Source organism: Panthera tigris, chromosome A1 (genome assembly GCF_018350195.1).
Source record: "Panthera tigris isolate Pti1 chromosome A1, P.tigris_Pti1_mat1.1, whole genome shotgun sequence".
Taxonomy (NCBI): Eukaryota; Metazoa; Chordata; class Mammalia; order Carnivora; family Felidae; genus Panthera; species Panthera tigris.
The window spans coordinates 24106455-24126808 of NC_056660.1; the positions used below are offsets into that span (position 1 = coordinate 24106455).

The window sequence follows — 20354 nt, forward strand, 5'->3', positions numbered from 1 at the left end:
GACAAGCTTATCTCTGGTTCCCCCACCCCCATCTGAATGACCAAAGAAGTGACTCCGTAACCCTCTTCTGGATGGAAACGTGCTCTGTGATCTACAGGAAGAGGTTTCTGTATCCAGCTTTACCTCCCTGCAGTGGAGCAGCGCATTTTGAGGGTGTTGGTGGAGTTTCACTCAGTCAGTCTTTTCTCATTATTGCCCCAGGACCTCCAGTGTAGCCCACCTGAGCAAAGTGAGGCACCAAGGAATTGCTGAATTAATGCCTGGCTGACCAAACTCTGGCTGGAGAGGTTACTGATGTCATTTTATACAGAATCCATGTCTTTTCAGAGTCATCCTAAAAGCCTCAGTGACTGGGAAAGAGATCCCATTTAGATGTGAAGCTACCGGGGCGCCCGGGTGGCTCAGTCAGTTGAGCGTCCGACTTCAGCTCAGGTCATGATCTCACGGTTCGGGGGTTCGAGCCCCACGTCGGGCTCTGCGCTGACAGCTCAGATTCAGATTCTGCATCTCCCTCTCTCTCTGCCCCTACCCCACTCGCGCTCTGTCTCCCTCTGTCTCAAAAATAAATAAACATTAAAAAAAAATTAAAAAAATAAAAAAAATAAAAAAAGAAGAGAAGCTACCAACCGGAAGAGCTTTCTGGCAAGACTTCTCACTGTTTAAATCACAACTCATCTTTAACGAGCAACACCGTCCCCCCAGAGTGTGTGTCTTATGTAAAAGTCAGTCTCCCTTTATCTGATGTTACTTACAACTGCTGGTGACGGGACATGGATGCTTGCGACGGAGCGCGGGCGGATGTGATTGACCAGGTGACAGAGGACCACGCCATCCATGAGTGCGGCCCCCAGGTCTTCATGCAGGCTGACCTTGAGTCTCATCTCGATGCTCTGTGGGGGAATCAGAAGGAAGCCAGCTGTTACCAGGCAACTGATGGTAAGAAACAGCTACGGGTATTTATGAATTGAGACACTAACTTCATTATGGGGAAGAAGAATAGGAAGATTTGGAAATCACTGACATTATTTGAACCTTTTTCGAAAGATATTACAGTAAAAATTCCGCTGTAGAAAACCAAATTCAGCCGCACCTACAAGTTTTAATAAGTTGAGTGAAAGGAATAATGGAATCACTTCTTGAGTTCAATGTTGCCAGAGCCTTGGCTATGAAAATAGAAAACCAGAATGAGGCGACCAACAGAAACCAGGCCCAGCTGGTTCTGACAGCCTTCGAGGGGCAGACGAGGGATTGAGGGATGCTTTTCTCTCACATTATGTTTTTTTTTAATTTTTTTTTTTAACGTTTATTTATTTTTGAGACAGAGAGAGACAGAGCATGAACGGGGGAGGGTCAGAGAGACAGAGGGAGACACAGAATCTGAAACAGGCCCCAGGCTCCGAGCTGTCAGCCCAGAGCCCGACGTGGGGCTTGAACCCACAAACCGCGAGATCATGACCTGAGCCGAAGTCGGACGCTTAACCGACTGAGCCACCCAGGCACCCCTCTCACACTATCTTTTAGCTGAGAAATCCATTTTTATCCCTTTAACAAAACTGAACTTTTTATCTTCAGAAATTATAAATCCATACTCCATTACAAGAAATATTAGAGAGACTCCGTGTGCCCTTTACCTAGTTTCCCCCAAAGGTAACAACTTGCAAAAATACAGCAGAGTAGCACAGCCAGGATCCTGACACTTACATGGCTAGGACACACGACACTCACGTTCGCCCTCTGACAGCCAAACCCCCCTCACTCCCAGCCTGAGGACCTCTTCAGCCCTGCTCTCTCTCTTTTCCTTCAAAGCTCCCATGCCGTGAATACTGATTGTTTGCTAGAGTCCTACAGGTCCCTTTTTACGGTGCTTCAAAGTCGATTTTTCGAAAATACAGAACGCTGCCTCAACCCTGAAGGCGCTTATTCGGTTATATACTATCTCTCGGGTACCTCGCGGAGATGTTCCACCAATTCCTTCTCTTCTCTCATCTGTTCCATTTTCCTCCGAATTGTAAACTGTGGGTCTATAGATTCCAAATTTCTCTGAGGTCTCAGAAACACTGTAACAGAGAGGAAAAAAACAAAAAACTTTATTAAGAGTGCCTACCGCAGGCTGCCGTACAGGACTACGCATAGTTAAGCTAAACAAAGACTTTACCCCCAAATAGCACACTAACCACTCATGGAAGCAAATTCAGACTTCACACAGGAAGCTTTGTTTGACTATTCTAAGGGAGTATATTTTCTTTTTTTTCTTTTCTTTCCTTTTCTTTTCTTTTTTAAATGTTCATTTATTTTTGAGACATAGAGTGCGAGCAGGGGACGAGCAGAGAGAGAGAGGGAGACACAGAATCCGAAGCAGGCTCCAGGCTCTGAGGTGTCAGCACACAGCCAGACGCGGGGCTCAAACTCACAAACTGTGAGATCATAACCTGAATCGAAGTCGGGCGCTTACCCGACTGAGCCACCCAGGCGCCCCCAAGGATTATACCTTCAATTGTAGTGAGTTATGCAGAGTAACAGAAGCTGTATTTTTGGTGACAACAAAGTGAATCCAGGGAAGGATTCAGGGACCCAGAGAAGGGTCTGGGTCATCCTTGGAACCATGCCAGGCCATATCCCTGACAGATGTCCCCTCCCTCTGTTCCTACTGCTTTCATTCTGAGTGTTCATTTATACCTGGGGTTTCACAATCCTTTCATAAATTCAAATAATTTTATTCAAATAAGAGGACTCAAGACTTGCTTTACACATTTAAAATCATGGCAGGTTAATGTTTCTGTTAGCCAAAATTTTTTATAAGCCTGACTTAAGAACTAAGTGACAATACATAGGATTACATATTTTAAGTGTGGAGGGGGAAAACTCTGACAGCATATCCCAAAGGTCAGTTCTTCTTTTTTTTTTTAATTTTTTTTTTAATGTTTTATTTATTTTTGAGACAGAGAGAGAGCATGAGCAAGGGAGGGGCAGAGAGAGAGGGAGACACAGAACCCGAAACAGGCTCTGGGCTCTGAGCTGTCAGCACAGAGCCCGACGCGGGGTTCGAACTCACGGACTGTGAGATCATGACCTGAGCCGAAGTCGGATGCTCAACCGAATGAGCCACCTAGGCGCCCCCCAAAAGTCAGTTCTTTAGAGATGACCATAGACTCCTTTTAGAAAAGTTGGCAACATTAGAAGCCGTTTAAGAGATCATTTTTGGCTTCACGTCTTTAAAATTATAACCACTAAGGGGCGCCCAGGTGGCTCAGTGGGTTGACTCTTGATTTTGGCTCAGGTCACAATCTCACAGTTCATGGGATTGAGGCCCGCGTCGGGCTCTGTGCTGACAGCTCAGAGCCTGGAGCCCGTTTCAGATTCTGTGTCTCCCTCTCTCTCTGCCCCTCCCCTGCTCATGCTCTCTCTCTCTCTCTCTGTCAATAAATAAACAAACATTTAAAAAAAATAAATAAACATTAAAAAAATAAAAAAATAAAATAAAAGTTAAACGTGGACTCCACTCCCTAAAGTCAGTGATCACATGCTCGCCCAACTATGTTATTTTACTCTCAATGGGTACCTTTGTACCAAATCACCTTAATGAACGGCTTGCATTATGCTTCTCACATCTCAGTATTTTCTTTCTAAATCAGTTATAGGATATTTTAATTAGCATTCTAATGCTCTACAGAAGATTAGAAAGTTGACACATCTTAATAAGCCTTTGATTGACAGTAGATGGGAGAAAGAAGGTGGTCTAATAGACACAGCACTTTCCAGAATCTCACAGAGATTCGGCCTGGGACATCCAGGGAAATCGGCCTGGGACACCCAGGGAAATCACGGGCAAAAAGAGTGAAAGACGTGTCCCCAAAGGGCTGTCACCAAGACCCACAAAAACCAAACCCACAAGAATGGAGACTAATTGTTTCAAAAATAAAGGCAAGTCCAGCCAAGGAAGCAGGGTAGAGTAGGGAGAGATGAGAAGTTCGCAGAGCACAGAGAAATGAGAAGGAAGCATGGAAGAAATTGGAAATGCATTAAACTTGCCTTTGCATCCTATCAAGACCAACAAAAAACATCTACCCATTTAATATGACAACCAGAAGAGATATATGTTTATGTGTAAAATTTAAGAAATAATCCACACCCCCAAAGAAAAGAAGTCAACCAAATTTACCAAAAAAGTCCAGGAATGTGAACACAATTGAGCAATATATACACTAGCCAGCAAGGGGCGCCCCAACCTCGTTTAAACAAATCTAATGTTTTCTTTGGAGGTTTTATTTTCCTTTGCCTTTTTTCTAGGGGCAATCTTATCTAATACAGCATGCTTAATATTTTCAATATGTTTTCATTGGCAGATTTCTTTTTGAATATGAAACTATCAGGAAGTTAAATTAACCATGAGCTTTTGTTTAACAGCACACAATTCAAGCATCTACGCCTTGTTAGAACCCTCTGTGAGATAAGATAATGCAATGGTGTCTGGGTTTTAATGTTCTGGCCTCATTTTTCATCTTGAATTCCCATACATCTTAAAAATATAAAACGCATGCTTGGGCATTTGTTCTATGAATGTTAAGCAATCACAAAGTGTTAAAACACATTTGAACCGTGTTTTTTGTTTGTTTGTTTGTTTTGTTTTTTTTTAAGTGAATACTTCAAATGTACTTAAAATTACTGGAAACCATGGCTATACTACTACTTGTTTCCTAAATGGATTAATTACTGTGGAACAAAGGAAAATCAAACTCTTTAGGCTAATAATAAACCCAAAGAGCACACAAATGCTTGCTTATTTTGCTGGGTCTGTTGTGACACAGTAATTTTAATGGGACCGTTATGATAGCTCTGACAATATTACCTACAGTTTTTTTCTTTCCTTTCAAGTCATAATTAAATAATACATGCAGTTACCAGATTGGACCAAAGCTTTGAGAAACTGATCTATGGAAGAATTACTCTGTTTTTTCCTTAATTTAGCATCACTAAATTTTAAGAACTTTTTTACTTAATTCAGGGGAGGGAGAAGTTTAACTTGAGGCTCAAAGACAATATTAAGAATAGTTGCACTGTTAGCACCTGTTTTTCAAATCAAATGCCATCCTACTTAAGTGTAAGTAAGAAGAAGAAAAAAAAAGAGGGACAAGAGAGTGAGTGTATGACTGTGTATGTGTGTATGTGTCTATGTGTATGAGTGTGTGTGTGCATGAGTGTGCATAGGAAGAGACAGGTGGTTTAAGATGCAGGAGAAAATCAGTCGTGCTTAACTATTTAATTACTATGTATCTAATGAATAACATTCAAAGAATGCAAAAGATTATTTGCTCATATTTGTAATTTATTTAGCCAGAGAAACAAATCTCTAAGGAAAGATCCTGCAAGGAATGATGAATATGTTTGCAGAACGTCAAATTCAGATATTCTTGTTTGTTTAACCAGATGTTGTTAAGAATATCTGTTTTAAACCAGATATTTGTTGTTGTTAAGAATATCTTGTTTTAAACCAAGAAAACCCAGTGCTCTAAAAATTGCCTGAAATGCCTATGTAATTATTACATGAAATGCACCCTTGGTATAGAAATTATCAGTCTATATTATTAACCTTTATTACCTAAATTTAACAATGACAGGAGATTTCTTCTCTGTGGATGCATGAGGTTTTGAAATGTAGCTCTTGGTTTCTCCTTGTAAGTTAAAAGCTAGACTGTGTGTGATATTAAATACACAAGTTCAAGGGCAGCAAAATATAGTGGCTTTGAAAAAAATACCATGTGGTTTAAGATCCAGGCTAATGCGAATTAAAAATCTGATTAATGCATTTATGTATTCCCTTCTGGTGCCCCCAAATGAATTAGATATATTATCTGCCCTCAAAATGCTCATATTTTGGGCAATTTATTTTAAGCTAGTGACTTTTACCTGCTAACATAATATCAAAATCAGTAAAAAAGTAATCAATGTGCAGACTCCATGTGGCACCAAATAAATTAGCACCTCTGAGTGTGGGGGATAGGCACCTGTAGTCTTAAAAATATTCAGATGACTCAGGGCACTGGGTGCTCAGTCGGTTGAGATTCTGGCTTCCACTCAGGTCACGTCTCATGGTTCATGAGTTCGAGCCTCACATCAGGCTTGCAGCTGTCAGCACAGGGCCCGCTTTGGATCCTCTGCCCCCGCCCCCCCTACTTCTCTCTCTCTCTCTGCCCCTTCCCTGCTCATGCTCTCTCTCAAAAATAAATAAAACATGAAAAAAAAAATTACTCAGATGATTCTAATGAAGCCAGGGCTAAGAACTGCTGAAACATCTCTCATGGCCTATTTCCTCATTTTTGTCTGGGGAAAAGAATACCTAGAGGTGCAAGATTATTGCAAAAACTCAGAAAATGTCTGTAAATTGACCCCAGATGAATAGGTCCATTTGTTCACGCTCCAGTGATAACTCAAAGGCCAATTAAAAAAAATTTTTTTAACGTTTATTTATTTTTGAGACAGAGAGACAGAGCATGAATGGGGAGGGGCAGAGACAGATGGAGACACAGAATCCGAAACAGGCTCCAGGCTCTGAGCTGTCAGCACAGAGCCTGACGCAGGGCTCGAACTCACGGACTGTGAGATCATGACCTGAGCCGAAGTCGGACGCTGAACCGACTAAGCCATCCAGGTGCCTCAAAGGCCAGTTTTAAATAAGTATAAATTGGCACCCATGAACTAATTGCAAATAAAAAAGGGACAATGTTTCCAAAGAATACAGGAACAGTTTTCACTTCAAAGTGAAGGCAGTTAGGCAGGAAAGAGGCAGAGTAATAATAGGGCGCAAGAGCCAAAGAAGGAGTAGAAGTTTCTACGTTAAGAACCAGTTGAAGTGAAGCTGCCCCTTCCAACACCAGGAGCGGGCAGACCTACACACCTACTCCCCATCCGTCTCAAGAGGCCGGACCCTGGGGGCCGTGGCAATTCAAACTTCCAAGGACCTGCTAACCCGTTTGCCATGTTTCATTCCTTGGAAGAAAGAGCTTTAGAAAAAATGGGGAATTGAAAATGAGACATGTCTGGAGTGACATATTGAAAAGAATTTAAATAAAGGGGGATTTCAATATAAAGCAAGACAGTGAACAAGGTCTAAAAATGCCAACTTACCAAAAATAATGACTAAAAAATATAAACGACAGACAAGCTACATTACTCTGGGTTGGGCTGGTAAGAAGATACCATTTATTTACAAAAGTCGAGACGGACACAGATAATGGATAATAGGAATAGGAGGAAACAAAACTGATGTGGTCATCAGCTTTGAGATGCAAAGAGTGGCCACTAAAGGGGATCTCCTACTTAAGAGGAACGAGTAAGAACCACCTAAAAACGCAGGCTGTATTTCTCTTGCAAGGTTAGCTTGTGTGCTTGTGAATACGTATAGTGCATCTTCATCAACTTAAAAAGTGCTTTGGAAAATCCATCCAGATCACAAGGCCAAGCATAGCACAAAGAGAATGAAGAAGCATGTGAAAAGTCCTATCTAGGAACCCGCACAAATATTTCTGCATAGAAAATTAGCTGTCGGCCATGGCATATTATAGACAAACTGCAAATAGGGACAAATGACAACCACCAATTATCTGATGTGACAGATGGAACCACATGAATATTGAAAGCAATTCCTTTATTATGGTTGTGGTATGGCTTCATCGTTACACATGAATCCCTGGAATCTGCACTCGTACAAAAAAAAAAACAAAAAAACAAAAACCAAGCATGTAGTGCAAGGTTATTTTATCTTCAGAGAGATTTCTATAATTATTCATTTCTATGAGAATTTTAGGATTTTTAATAAGAAGGCGGCAGTCTGGCACAAAGAGTCCTCAATAAATTGCTACAGAATGAGTAGAGAAATGGGGCATCGTCAGGGCCCTGCTGTGGCCTCACCTCCACCGCTAAGTACCAACGTGCCCTCACCTTCTGGTTTTAGTTGGCTCGTCTACACAGATTCTACCGCTACATAACATGACTACATCTTTTCCAGCTTAAAAAAAAGAAAAAAAAAGTCTTTGGTTTCAGATATCACTCCGAAGGAAATACCAAATCACACATAAATCTTTCATTTTAGGCTTTGCTTCCTTTTAAACAACAGCAGATCCATAAATAGCTGTGCTTTCTGAAAAACAAAAATGCCTGTCCCTCTCTTTTTTAAAGTATAGAAACAGTTTATCAAAAAAGTTTCCATTGAGCCCTCTTCAACTTCCAGAATTTAAAATGGGACGGTATACAGAGGGACTTGTGTCTCGTTGTTGTTTAAGCCTACTTATTTTCAGTTAAAAAATTTAGAAATCTATGAAACAATAGAACTCCTTTTACAATTAACCTGCCAAAATATACATTTACCCTTCTACACAAGGAAATTGGAAAAGGCTTTTTTATTGAATTTTAACCAGAAATCACAGCAAATGTTTTAAATATATATTTTCTATATAACACGCTCCAATTAAAAAATAATTACTATCAGAAAATTTATTTTCCTATTGTGTTTGCATTTTGGTTATACCTCACATCTCACTTCTCTTCCTTATAAATCATACTATTTCATTTAACATTACTTTTATCACTTTGTATCATACAGTAAAATGTTGAAATTCTTAACTAACATTAGATCAAATGGAGATTCTGATATACGTGACATGTAGATCAAAATAACTACATTTTGTTTTCATCTTTTAGGCTATTTAAGATATGTAATGGCATTAAATTAAAAGACATTCATAATACTCCCAACTAGCTGTCTTCAATTTTTTACTGGCACATTTGATTTTCAGGCCAACTGACGATTATATAGGTGTGAGCTTACCCTCACAAAGGTAGAAGGTATCCAAAGTCAAAATGTGCAAATACCAAAAAAAAAAATTTTTTTTAAAAGGGAGAAGGCAAGTGCTTTCTCTTCATTTTTAGAAATTTCTCAATGTTAAGATTCTTTTCAGTGCACCACTCCGGGATCAGCCATGGTATGAATTACCTTAAAAATCTCACATGGTGAGTATAGATAATAAAAGATCAAACTCTAAACACACTTTGTTGAGATGCAGGAGGAAGCAGAGACACTCCCAAATTTTGGTAAACAAGCAAACACACCAAAAAACCCAAGCAGAAAAGGTAGAGAAAGAAATTATTGTAAAGTCCTCCCGAAATTCAGAATATTCAAGGTCATTAAACGTAGTTGAACAAACTGCTAGACAGCAATCCACATGCACTGCTCTGGACTTCACTTTCCAGCTTTACTCATTATTTCTTATATCAGGCATGCAGGTGAATATACTCTATCTTCAGCTGTACAGAAACGAACGTTTAGTATATTCATTGGCTTATTAATGAGCACGTTGAAGAACAGGTACAAGGCCACCTACCATTGTCACTGTCTCCTTCAGATGGAACACTGTAGCTAGAGCTGTCCCATGTTTGTGCCTGTGTAAGTTTGTTGAAGGAGATAGGAGGAAGAGTGAGGGCTGGGTCTTGCAGGAGAGCGAGAGAGCCGGTCCGCGTACAGTTGGACAAGGACCAGGAAAAACCAAAGGGACAGCAGCATTTCACAAATGGCATAAGGTTTGTATGGAAATGAAGCGAATTTCATATCATGGGATTTAAATTCAAATGTACAATACAGGAGAAGAATGAAAGATGGCGCATGAAATAAAAAGAATGATAAAAACCGAGTGTTAGTACTTATCAATCATATACTTTGCATGCAGTTAATATCGTTAATCTTAACAGTTCTGCAAGCCCACAGACTCAGAGTACTAATGAATCACGTCAGCAGAAAGGAAGAGCACCCATAGATAATGCAGATAAAAAGCAGAAGACCTACCAGATACCTTTTTCAAAAACCTTCTAAGTAACTAACAATTGTAGCAAATACCATTCGCACAAAAAATTTGGTTACACAGACACAGCTTAATAATATATGTAAATATATCCATTATTTAGAAATGAGACTATTATAGAATCTGGGTTTCCCATTTGTCAATTTTTCCCCCATGGCAATGTAAAATTTCTCTTTAAAGTCTATTGGCACGCTTTACTGATGGCTGTAGCTGGCCAAATCTTTCCTCAACCCTTGACACACACACTTCTCAACATTGTCTTTGATACTGATCGGGAGGAAAACAATTTTGACGCTAGTAGAGTCTCAATTTCAAGCACTTCTGAGTTTGTCATTTATGAAATGACATCTTTTTTGTACTAAATATCCATCTAGTAATTTTACACGTTGAGGAAATATCTGTACCATTTTTTTTTTCAACGCTAAGGCAGGGCCAATACAATAAATGGACACGCTTCTAGGAACGAATCTTTGAGTATATGTAGTTGTCTTTCCTTGAAGGAAAACACAATTGAGGAAAAAATTTTCTTTTGAAGAAAACTAGCAGCCTATTTAAGAATCTAAGTTCTTATCCAAACTTGCTGATTTGAGCAGTCTGTTTTTACTTATAACACAGAAACCACATAAATCCATATACTTAACTTTAAAATAAAAATTAAGTGGCTTTTTAAAGTTTCAAAGCTACTTGGTCAAAAAGAATTTCTATCTTTTTAAATCATATGATCTTTAAGTAAGATCACTATATATATTATTTTCTAGAAAATGGGAAAAATATATACTGTAGTATTTTTAAATCACTAAACAAAATTTAAAATTCCCCAATACATAATGCTAGTTTTATAAAGTTCCTACGTGCCACTTGATGTTCCTGAAGATAAATCAGCATTATTTATAGCAACCAAACTCCACAAAGCTTTCAAACAGCTAGAACAATTTCCACAGAGGTTAGTCAGCATTTTAGAAAGTTTGGAAGCCTAAAGAGGAAATTATCTCTGTTTTCTGCTATTCAAAATAAATACCCCATTTCTATTTCACCAGTACAAAGACTCTGAAATGGTTGAAGAGTACAAGCACAATGTTGATAAGCTGAGTTTGGACTCCACACAAGGAAGAAAAAGGAATCACTGGGACAATTTTACAACCAAATTGTAAAGATGCACACTCAAAAGAATATTGTTCTTTGGAGATCCACTCAACTTTTGTTTGCTCCATTATGAGCTATTTCGAAATTATGTAAAACTGCCTGTAAGGATTAGGAGCAAGTCTGTAGCCCAATCTGAGGTCCCCTCTTCCGGCAGGCCAGCACTGAAGGCATGGATGAGATGGGCCCACCTGATCCGAGCACACACCTGAGACCCCGGGGAAACGGAGGCCCAGCCCAGATCCGGCTGCATATGCTCTGCTCATTCCATACATGAGGAAGCCAGTCATTTGAACCTTATTTCACACACAATTTGGCTTTCCATAAAACAATCCTTCCCATGTCCAGGCAGTTTCTCAAATAGCTTTTCCTTAGAGCCCATCCAAAATGCTAGGAAACTATTAACACCTGGCTACATGTTACCCATCAGTCAACTTGCTCTAAATACAAAAAAAAAAAAAAAAAAAAATCCTTCATAAAGAAATTATATTTTTATGGTACCCTTTTACAAAATATACACATGTATAACTTCTACTGTTGCCAAAATGCTTTCTTGAAAAAACAAAGAACATCTACATTCTTTACTAGCTTTTTGCTTACATGTGTCTGAGTCCTTTCTTAACACTTCCTTAAAAGCATTAGAGTGGGGAGTGTAAACCAAGAACTAAACATGTTAAAACAAAAAAGGACCTACAACCAGGCAGACAGTGCCAGAACTTGAGTGAAGAAATCAAAAGAACCAATTTTTCCTATGCGTCTCCCTTCTTTTTAAAATCGATAGTTACTCTGCACGTTGCTAGAATTTACACCTGTGAACATACTAACACTAAATTAAAAGAAAGTAGGTAATATAAGCAGAAAGGCTCTTTTAAAGAAATGACTCCTGACCACTCATGTGAGCCTCGAAATGATCACCGTTACAGGAGAAAATACATAACCCTACCCGGGCTAGAAAGCAAACAAGTGATGTCTTAGAGGAGTCACTCTCCCAGAGGCTGCTCTAAATTTAGCTCAGCAGGGTACCAGGAACCGCTGGGGCAAAGGGCTGGCTATTTTCACTTCCCTGGATAAAAAACTCATTGGAAAGTTTTTGCCCCACTCACACGCCCCATCATTCTTTCTCTTCGCTCTGACTGAAAAGGAGGGAAGGTATCTGCTACTGAGAGCATGGACTTAACCGGTGACTCACTGAAAACAAGGCTCCAAAGTCTGCCCCCGCCCCCCTGCCCGGGACTCGCGTTCGCCCGAGTTCCTTCACAGCTGCTCACGCTAGAACATCGACATTTAATAAAAGACTCAGGAGAAGCCACTGAGTATTTACGAGTGCAAAGACGCTGAGGTTTTCATTTACCTGATCGAGGCTTCAGGCCAAACGGCCCCGTGCTGTTGGTGGTAGGAGAGATGGCAGGGGAGTTGGCTCTAATCTGCAGGGTCAGAAAGAAAAGACGGTTTAAAAACAACACCCGAGAGCAGAACTATACATGCTTCTCTGCGTTCAAGGATGATAGTAAGACCGCTACCTTTTGGATTTGCTGCTTTGTGATGAAGCCCGGACCAAAAAATTTGATATTGGATGCATCTTCGCACTGCAAATGCCTTAAGCGGCATCATCAACAGAATGTTGTTTGGGGAGGGAGAGCTAATTGTTATCTGCTCAATAAAAAAATATCCTACAATCACGTGAAACTGGCAATCCCTTTCTGCTGCAGAATAGATGCGTGCATGTGTATACATACACAGGAACACACTCACATCCACCTCACAGAGGGGACATCTGAGGAATGATGTCCTAACACAGCGAAATAAGAAAACAGGTAACACTGAACAGATGTCTCATCTACAGGGAAGGCACACACCGAATAATTTATGGATACCAGGACATTCTAAATATTGCCTGTTTGAGCCATCACTTTGTCTTCTATAAAGATGTTGCCATATTTGCTTTTCAAAATATATCTTATGAAATTAATCTTTAATTATGGATAGGGCCAGCTAAGACTAGGATAGCTAATGAGACTCCCCCAGAGAATCTGCAATACAATTGGGTCGTGAATCATGACAGTCTCAGATTATGTATTTCTGTCAAAGATATTCCAATTCAGGCTGCACAAAATACCTCAGCTTACGTGAATCTTCAGGAAACTCACCTCATTTGGAGAATACTCGCTCCCATTACTCTGTAATGTTAGGTCATTTTGCACCTTAAGGAAAAAAATGCATGGTATATTTATTAGACCATAAAATTATTGAGGCAAGAACTGCATCCTTCTGACTTCCATCATATCCCTGGTACACAGGCACACAAGGAATATACACGGAATTAATTATTCAGTGTGTTAAGTAGCTAAGTAGGTCATACTTACATTTGCTAAAAACATGCAGCTATCACATTCGCACACACACACAAAATACATCTAAAGTATCACACAAACTAAGAAAAGGAATTTCCCAGAGCAAAGAGTTCAGCCCAAAGTACCTGCCTTGCTAGGTTACTAAGCCACTTGTGGGCTCCCACCCCCCGCCCCCGCATTTGAACGAGAAGTTTTTAGAAATGGTCCAAGGCAGCACTTCCCAAATACACAGAACCCCACTGGGAGCTTTTAATAAATGCACATGCCTGGACTCCAAATTACCTGCCACGATCTTACATTGTCCATTCAATGCCAGTTTGCTTTGGCAACCAAGGAGGAAACTCTAGCTTATGTTACTCAGATCTGCCTTCTGCATATGGTGATCAAGAACCCCACAGATTACCCTAATAAAAATTTGGGGATAACTAATATAAGCATCTTCATTTACACTACGCCAAATCAGTATAAATTTAAGATGTCTGTTCCTACTGAGGAGTACTATTTAAAAAATATTCTGAACTTTGACAAATCCAAAGGAAAAACATATATTTAGAATAAAATGCCATTAATTTCCCTATCCAGTTAAGCAGCTTTGTTAGAACTACTAACAAGTATCTGCAGGGCTGATCCCTCTATAAGCAATTCCTTCCTCTGATTTTTTTCCTGTTGTGCCCCCAATACCTTCCCCAATTTGTTACTATCTATGAATAAGACTATCATTTGCAATTCTTCCTGAATGGAGGCCAATGCTACCTAAACTTGATACGGAAAGTCATCTAAAGTATATGTAAAGTCAGACAATGTGATGTATAAACCACTTCATAACTGCGGCCTCACCTGTCGAACTGGGCACCACCTACTCATTCATTCCTCAGTTCACGCCTGGTCCTGATTCTGCCACGGCTGCCTGCTTCCTTGCTCAGCACAGCCTCCTGGGGCCAACCCAAGTCCAAACTACCCCCCAAACCCAGGTTTACTTCCCTCTCCTTAACTTCCTATCTCTTGCCCGGTCTCCCAGAGCACCTAAAACACTCAGGATTACAGACCATGTCATATCCTACTCTCAAGTTTTTCAAAATCTAAGTCTTCTTCCCTTCATAATGTTTAAAACACCTTAAAAGGAAGGACAAGTTCATATCCTTAATACCCCAGTCCTTGACACCAAAAACAAGACGAAATCCAGCACAAGTACTCAACAAACACTGGCTAACTGAGTCAAGATTACGCTACAGATATTACTTCCCTCCTGAATGAGATGGAGGAGAGAATGTAAAAACAACCACATCATTGATGAGGATCACATTTAAGTTCTGTATCATCACTGGCACTGGCATTGCTAATCCGTTACTTCCTCTTCCTCCTCCCTGGGACTTCTAGAGCCAGCTATCCTATCCCTCCTTTTTAAAATCATTGACATGTGCCTGTCGTGGACAGATGACTGCCCTAGAGAAGGGAGACAATGAGTAAGAACTTCCTATGCCAAATAGGAGTCCTCATTCAACCAAAAAGGAAAAAAAAAAATATATGAACACAAAACACTATAAACCAGAGGTGGAGTAGAGATATCTTTGTTCTAGAGAATTTGTGTCTCACTGGTATTCCTGAAATCACATACCCAGGGTCCTAAAGTAACTGTTCACTGAATGCTTACTGGTTGTAGCAGAAAAACAGGATAGTAATTACATGATTGTTAAGCAACAATTGGGTAATCAAATTAACATCATCTCTGAGGGCCACACAGACATAGGGGATATCCTGAGAAGGACACAAATCACCCGTGCAGTATCCCAATGAAATACATAGAATCTCAATCTAAACGTGGGAAATAGGAGGAACTTCTGTCCCACAAAATAAGGGGCATACACCATTGAGAAGAGAGCTATAGTCTTCAAAATTTCAAGGCCATAAAAAACAAGGAAAAGTTACAGAAATGTTCCAAAATAAAGGAAACTGTAGATACCTCATGACTAAATACAACACTAGACTGGACCCTACACTAGACTGGACCCTACACTAGAAGGGACCCTAGACTGGACCCTACACTAGAAGGGAAAAAATGAAGAACATCATTAGATCAACTGAAAAATTTGGAACATGAATGGTAGATTAGATGAAAACATTTTATCAATGTAAATTTATGAACGTGATAACCAAACGTAGTTCGGTAAAATAAAATCTCTATTCTCAGAAAACGTACACTGAAATGTTTAGGGAAAAAGGACTATGATGTATGAAACTCTCACATGTTTCAGAAAAAGAACTGTGTGTGGAGAAACAAAGACAAGAAACAATACAGCCAATGAGGTAAAACGTTGATAATAGGTAACTCCAGGTAAAAGGATGCCATTTTGGTAACTTTTAATAGAATCTTACAATTTTCCCCCACATTTTTATAAGTTTCAAATTATTTCCAAAGAGGAAGCTTTTGAAGAAAAGCGGATCAACTATCATCAATCACTCAATAATAGAAAAGTGGGCCTGCACAGGATCACAAGTATTGTGTCTCAAAGGAGAGAGCCCGTGGGAATGGTGCTGGGGCAGCCTTCACATAAGATGCTTCCTGATGTTCCAGAACTGGGTAATCCAATGATGCCTCTACCGGGAAAGACACGGTGCAGTAACTCTAAGGACCACACCGATAACAACAATAGAGTGGCAGAGTCAGTAATAGCTGCCACCTAGGTGCCCCGGCTTGTGAGACCGGTCCCAATTTAGAGAAAATGAAGGTGAAGTTTGGAGAGAGAGCCCACAGTTGCCCAGTTAGCAAGTCTTTGAGGTAGGATTACAACTCAACATAATTCTAAGGCACGGCTCTCAACAATGAAATCAAAGCGGTTCTCTCTCCTCTTCCTCAACACAGACTTTGCTAGTAAAGAGTGTGAAACTGCTTCACTACACTCCCCATGCTCAGACACTTCAGGGGACATAAACTGGTGTGTATACCGGAATTAGCCATCCTAAACCCACTCATTAAGGAGAGATGAATCAGAGTGCCACCCAGGTTTCACTCCCAAGTCACCAGCTCAAACCTACTTATATAACTGCTTCTCTGGGACCGTTTAGGCTCATCTAGTCAAAACTGCTTCCGGCAGCCAACCACATTTCACCCAGCGTAACTCTGCCCCCAAATAACTCCCCCAGGTCTCTCTGCTAAGGTCTTCTAATTCTCCTAGGGACTTCTCAAATCATTTGTCCTTGCCTTTCAAGTCTTTTGTAGTTTATTTTCTCCTGGCCACTTCTGAGGCTTCTTTCTTGGCTCTAAAATTGCAATTAATGGGCCTACGCTTTCTGATGTCTAGGGGTTCCTTAGGGATCTCAGTTGCTACTGCCTGGCTCAGCAAGACCATCTGACCCAAGAAATTTCGAGATTTTAATGGAAATAGCCGACCCTCATCTTTAATGGAAGATGGAAGTATAATACACAGGAAAACTAAATAAGGCAGAAGTATATACAAAATTAGAAAAACAGACCATTCATAAAATCAAATATTGGTTCAATGACTGTTCTATCCCAATGATAAATCTTTGTAGAATACGGCAGCCACCATTCCATGGTAGAGGACTGCACGGAGCTCTGGTTAGTCCAAGAGCAGCCTTACCTCACAAACGGGAGAGGTCTCCAGCTGTATTTGACCACTGTAGGAAAAAAAAGGATATAAAGTGGAATTTAAAGCATACATACTTCAATGTAGAAAGAGAAAATACATTTAGTTACAAAAAGGTCAACATACTTTAGTGCAGAATCTTGTAAGTCTAAGGCTTCTGCTGATTCCACAGGATAAAAGTTTACAACATTTCTCTCTGAAACATCTGTGCTTAATCTAAAGAGTAGGAAAAAAAGATGTTAGCATGTTAGTTAAACTTTTCGTAGGTTCTATGATTTTAATAAATCCAATGCTTTGGGTCATATTTAGTTTATAATTTTAGTATATTAAAAAGTTATGTTTATCATTAGATTAAGTACTCAAAGGTTTATGGTAGAAATTTCAAGCTACATGGTATTTTCCCACCATGTGCAAAATTTTATATAATTTGAACATCATTTTCTATCTGCTATTGGTACTGAAATACAACTTATTTGCAATATAATAGCAATTTCTGCCAAAGTCATAATATTCATAGGTAGCACAAAATTCTATTCTAGAACTTGATTAATTTATAGAGGTAAATAAAATTGCTAAGAGTACTATATTATGTTACATGTATGAAGGGCATTTTGTTTTAATAGGAAGATATCTCTGATATATACTAGTACTCTCATTTTAAAAAATTAGAATTCATAAGCAATTTGATATGCAATTTTATTTCTGAAATTGCCTTACAGATAGTTTCTGAATTTCTGCAATTTTAAGAGTTGAATTCTGTTTAAGATCTATAAAACCAGGAATTTCTGTAAGTCATATGTAAGTTACAAGGCTACTGTAAAAGGTAGGGATGAGTCATATTATATATGCCCTATTGAAAATGCTGTCAATTCTATAATCAGAAATCCTTAAAAAAGAAACCAAGATAAAGACAAAATATGATACCAATATTCAACTAGGTTTTTTTGATGTTAAGTTTGTATGAAAGGTAAAGCTCTAACATTTAATCCTATAATCAGTGGTTTAACTCAAACAACAAAAAGTTTGGACCTATGAAATATGAGATAAAGGAAAAACCCAATATTTATGTGTATTTTTATTATTAATATTCAGTCCCAAGCAGCTAGAAATAAGTGACCTCTTGAAGAGCCCTCTCTTAATAGAAACAGTGACCCTTTCTTTATCGCTATTATACTGGCTCACAGAAACATTATTATAAGTTAGAACTGTCCTATCATGATAATTATTCAGGATGAACAACAAAGATCTAAAGCAGCCAAAGTAGTGAGTTATTTTAGGCAGCAAATGAAAGCCATATAAAGTTTTACAATATGATACAATTTTAAAATAGCATTCCATAAAGATGCAAATCAATTAGCTCTTGGAAAGTTACTCAGGGCTGTTTTCCTCCGCAATTCGCAATTCGAGCACACACCCACCACTCCACTCGCTCTACATTCTTGGCAACTCACTGCCTCAAATGTTTCCAAGCTAGAGAGGAATCTTGAGGTCCTCAGTTCATCGCACTTCTCATGAAGGATGACGAAACTAAGGCCCAGAGCTGGGAACCCTCCTCCAGGTCACCGAGATCTTCACTACTGGGCTCCGGGCCCACATTCCCCAGCCACTTTTATTTCCCCCAAACGAGGCTGTTCTTTTTCACTTTGTGGTTCACATATTAATCAATCTCAAATTTGTAAGAAACGTTTATTGGGGGCGTGATACAAAATGCAAAAGGTACAAGTACTGAAATAATATATTAAGTTTGAGCCCAAGGGGGGGTCCTTTCTCTGTAATGTCACACTTTAAGTCTCGATTCTGGACTCATGTTCCCTTCCCATCTATACGCTTAGCCTTGGGAATCTCATCCTCATTATACAGCTCTGTTACTGCAGCACCTTGCGAAATGACTTTCAAATCTAAGTCTCGAAGCCCCAGAACGAAACTCCTAGCAGCAGAATGGACATTGCCACCTTGGATTTTATTTGGCACATCCTATACGGACCACAACATCCTCCTCCTCAACCCTGGGGCCCTCTTGGTTCCCCATCTCAGATAACCAGAAACCTGGTGCTCATATCTAACCAGTCTGCGCTGTTCCTTCACACTGTTCTCACCACCCACTGCAAATAACCTGCCAAAGAACTACAACAGTGCCTGCTGCTAAGGGTCTACAATTCATAAAGGTATAAAAAAAAATACTAATTTAGAAATACCTACAGAAAAACATCCACAGTAATATATTTCCTTCCAGTTTTAATTTTTTTTCTGTTTCTGACACAAATAAGACCTAATTCAGTCTATATAACTGGGATCAAACCTTTGCATTTTATATACTTTTAAAGTGATTATAAAATGAGCATTCTTTTTTTTTTTTAACGTTTACTTATTTTTGAGACAGAGAGAGACAGAGCATGAACAGGGGAGGGTCAGAGAGAGGGAGACACAGGATCTGAAACAGGCTCCAGGCTCTGAGCTGTCAGCACAGAGCCTGATGCGGGGCTCGAACTCATGGACTGCGAGATCATGACCTGAGCCGAAGTCGGCCGCTTAACCGACCGAGCCACCCAGGTGTCCCTAAAATGAGCATTCTAAAATATATTGGAAAATTTAAAAAAACACATTGTATCAGCCATGTTCTATTCCATTTTATAAAGGACCAAATTATATTTAAGTATCTCTAAAATATTACATTATTTCATTTTCCCCAAATGAAATAGTTTGCTATAAAAATATCTTCCCGTCATAATCTTTGTTCGTATCTCTTTATCCCTTAGGATACATTTTTAGAATTTATTTCAAAAAGTTTACATATGTTTTAGACAACGGCCATGTACTACTAGGATGTCTTCTAGAATGGTTTTGCTAATTTGCCTTCCTACTAGCAGTTTATAAATTATTTCATATCTTCACAATCCTAAAAAGTAAGTACGTGGATCCCATCTCACAGAGGAGGAAACTGGCGTGCAGTATAGTTATATCTTAACCCACATTAGTGGTGTTGGAGCTGGGTTCAGAACCTGTGGCTGGCTGATCCAAAATCTGTTCTTTACCCCCAGATGAGCTGCTTCCCCATTCCTTATAATTTCCCACAAACACACACAACACACACACGTGTCCTCTTGTCCCTGTTTCCCACCCTCTCACCGACTTCCCTGGTTTAGAATGTGAAACGCAGCTCTTTAAAGAACATGCTTTGATTAGGCATTCACGAATAAGCCAGGCTCTGAGCCACACAGTAGGGAGAATTAGGAACATGAATAATCGTACTTTTAAAGCACCACCACCTCCCTCTATATACGAAATAAAGTCTGGGCTCCTCAACACAGCATTTGAAGACATCCTCAGCACCCCTCCGACTGTCCCTCCACAGCTTCTCAGCCCTGGCTGTGCATCAGAAGTACTACCCAGATTTTTAAAAGGTGGAAACA

At 39.6% G+C, this 20354-nt stretch overlaps 1 protein-coding gene across 4 annotated transcripts in view; it reads right to left on the bottom strand.

The window, feature by feature from the left end:
• The window catches only part of LRCH1 (leucine rich repeats and calponin homology domain containing 1), a 201417-nt gene that overhangs the window by 23601 nt on the left and 157462 nt on the right, over nucleotides 1–20354 (bottom strand). For 3 of the 4 annotated variants that reach the window (XM_042971474.1, XM_042971545.1, XM_042971672.1), the window contains exons 12-17: nucleotides 17071–17160; nucleotides 16939–16975; nucleotides 13136–13189; nucleotides 12340–12412; nucleotides 1948–2057; nucleotides 753–890 (exon numbers count right to left, since the gene is read on the bottom strand). In XM_042971474.1, coding sequence (XP_042827408.1) covers nucleotides 753–890; nucleotides 1948–2057; nucleotides 12340–12412; nucleotides 13136–13189; nucleotides 16939–16975; nucleotides 17071–17160 — 502 coding nt within the window. Of the gene's footprint in view, nucleotides 1–752; nucleotides 891–1947; nucleotides 2058–9374; nucleotides 9480–12339; nucleotides 12413–13135; nucleotides 13190–16938; nucleotides 16976–17070; nucleotides 17161–20354 lie in introns of all 4 variants that reach the window. The other variant, XM_042971612.1, reaches the window with a different exon arrangement.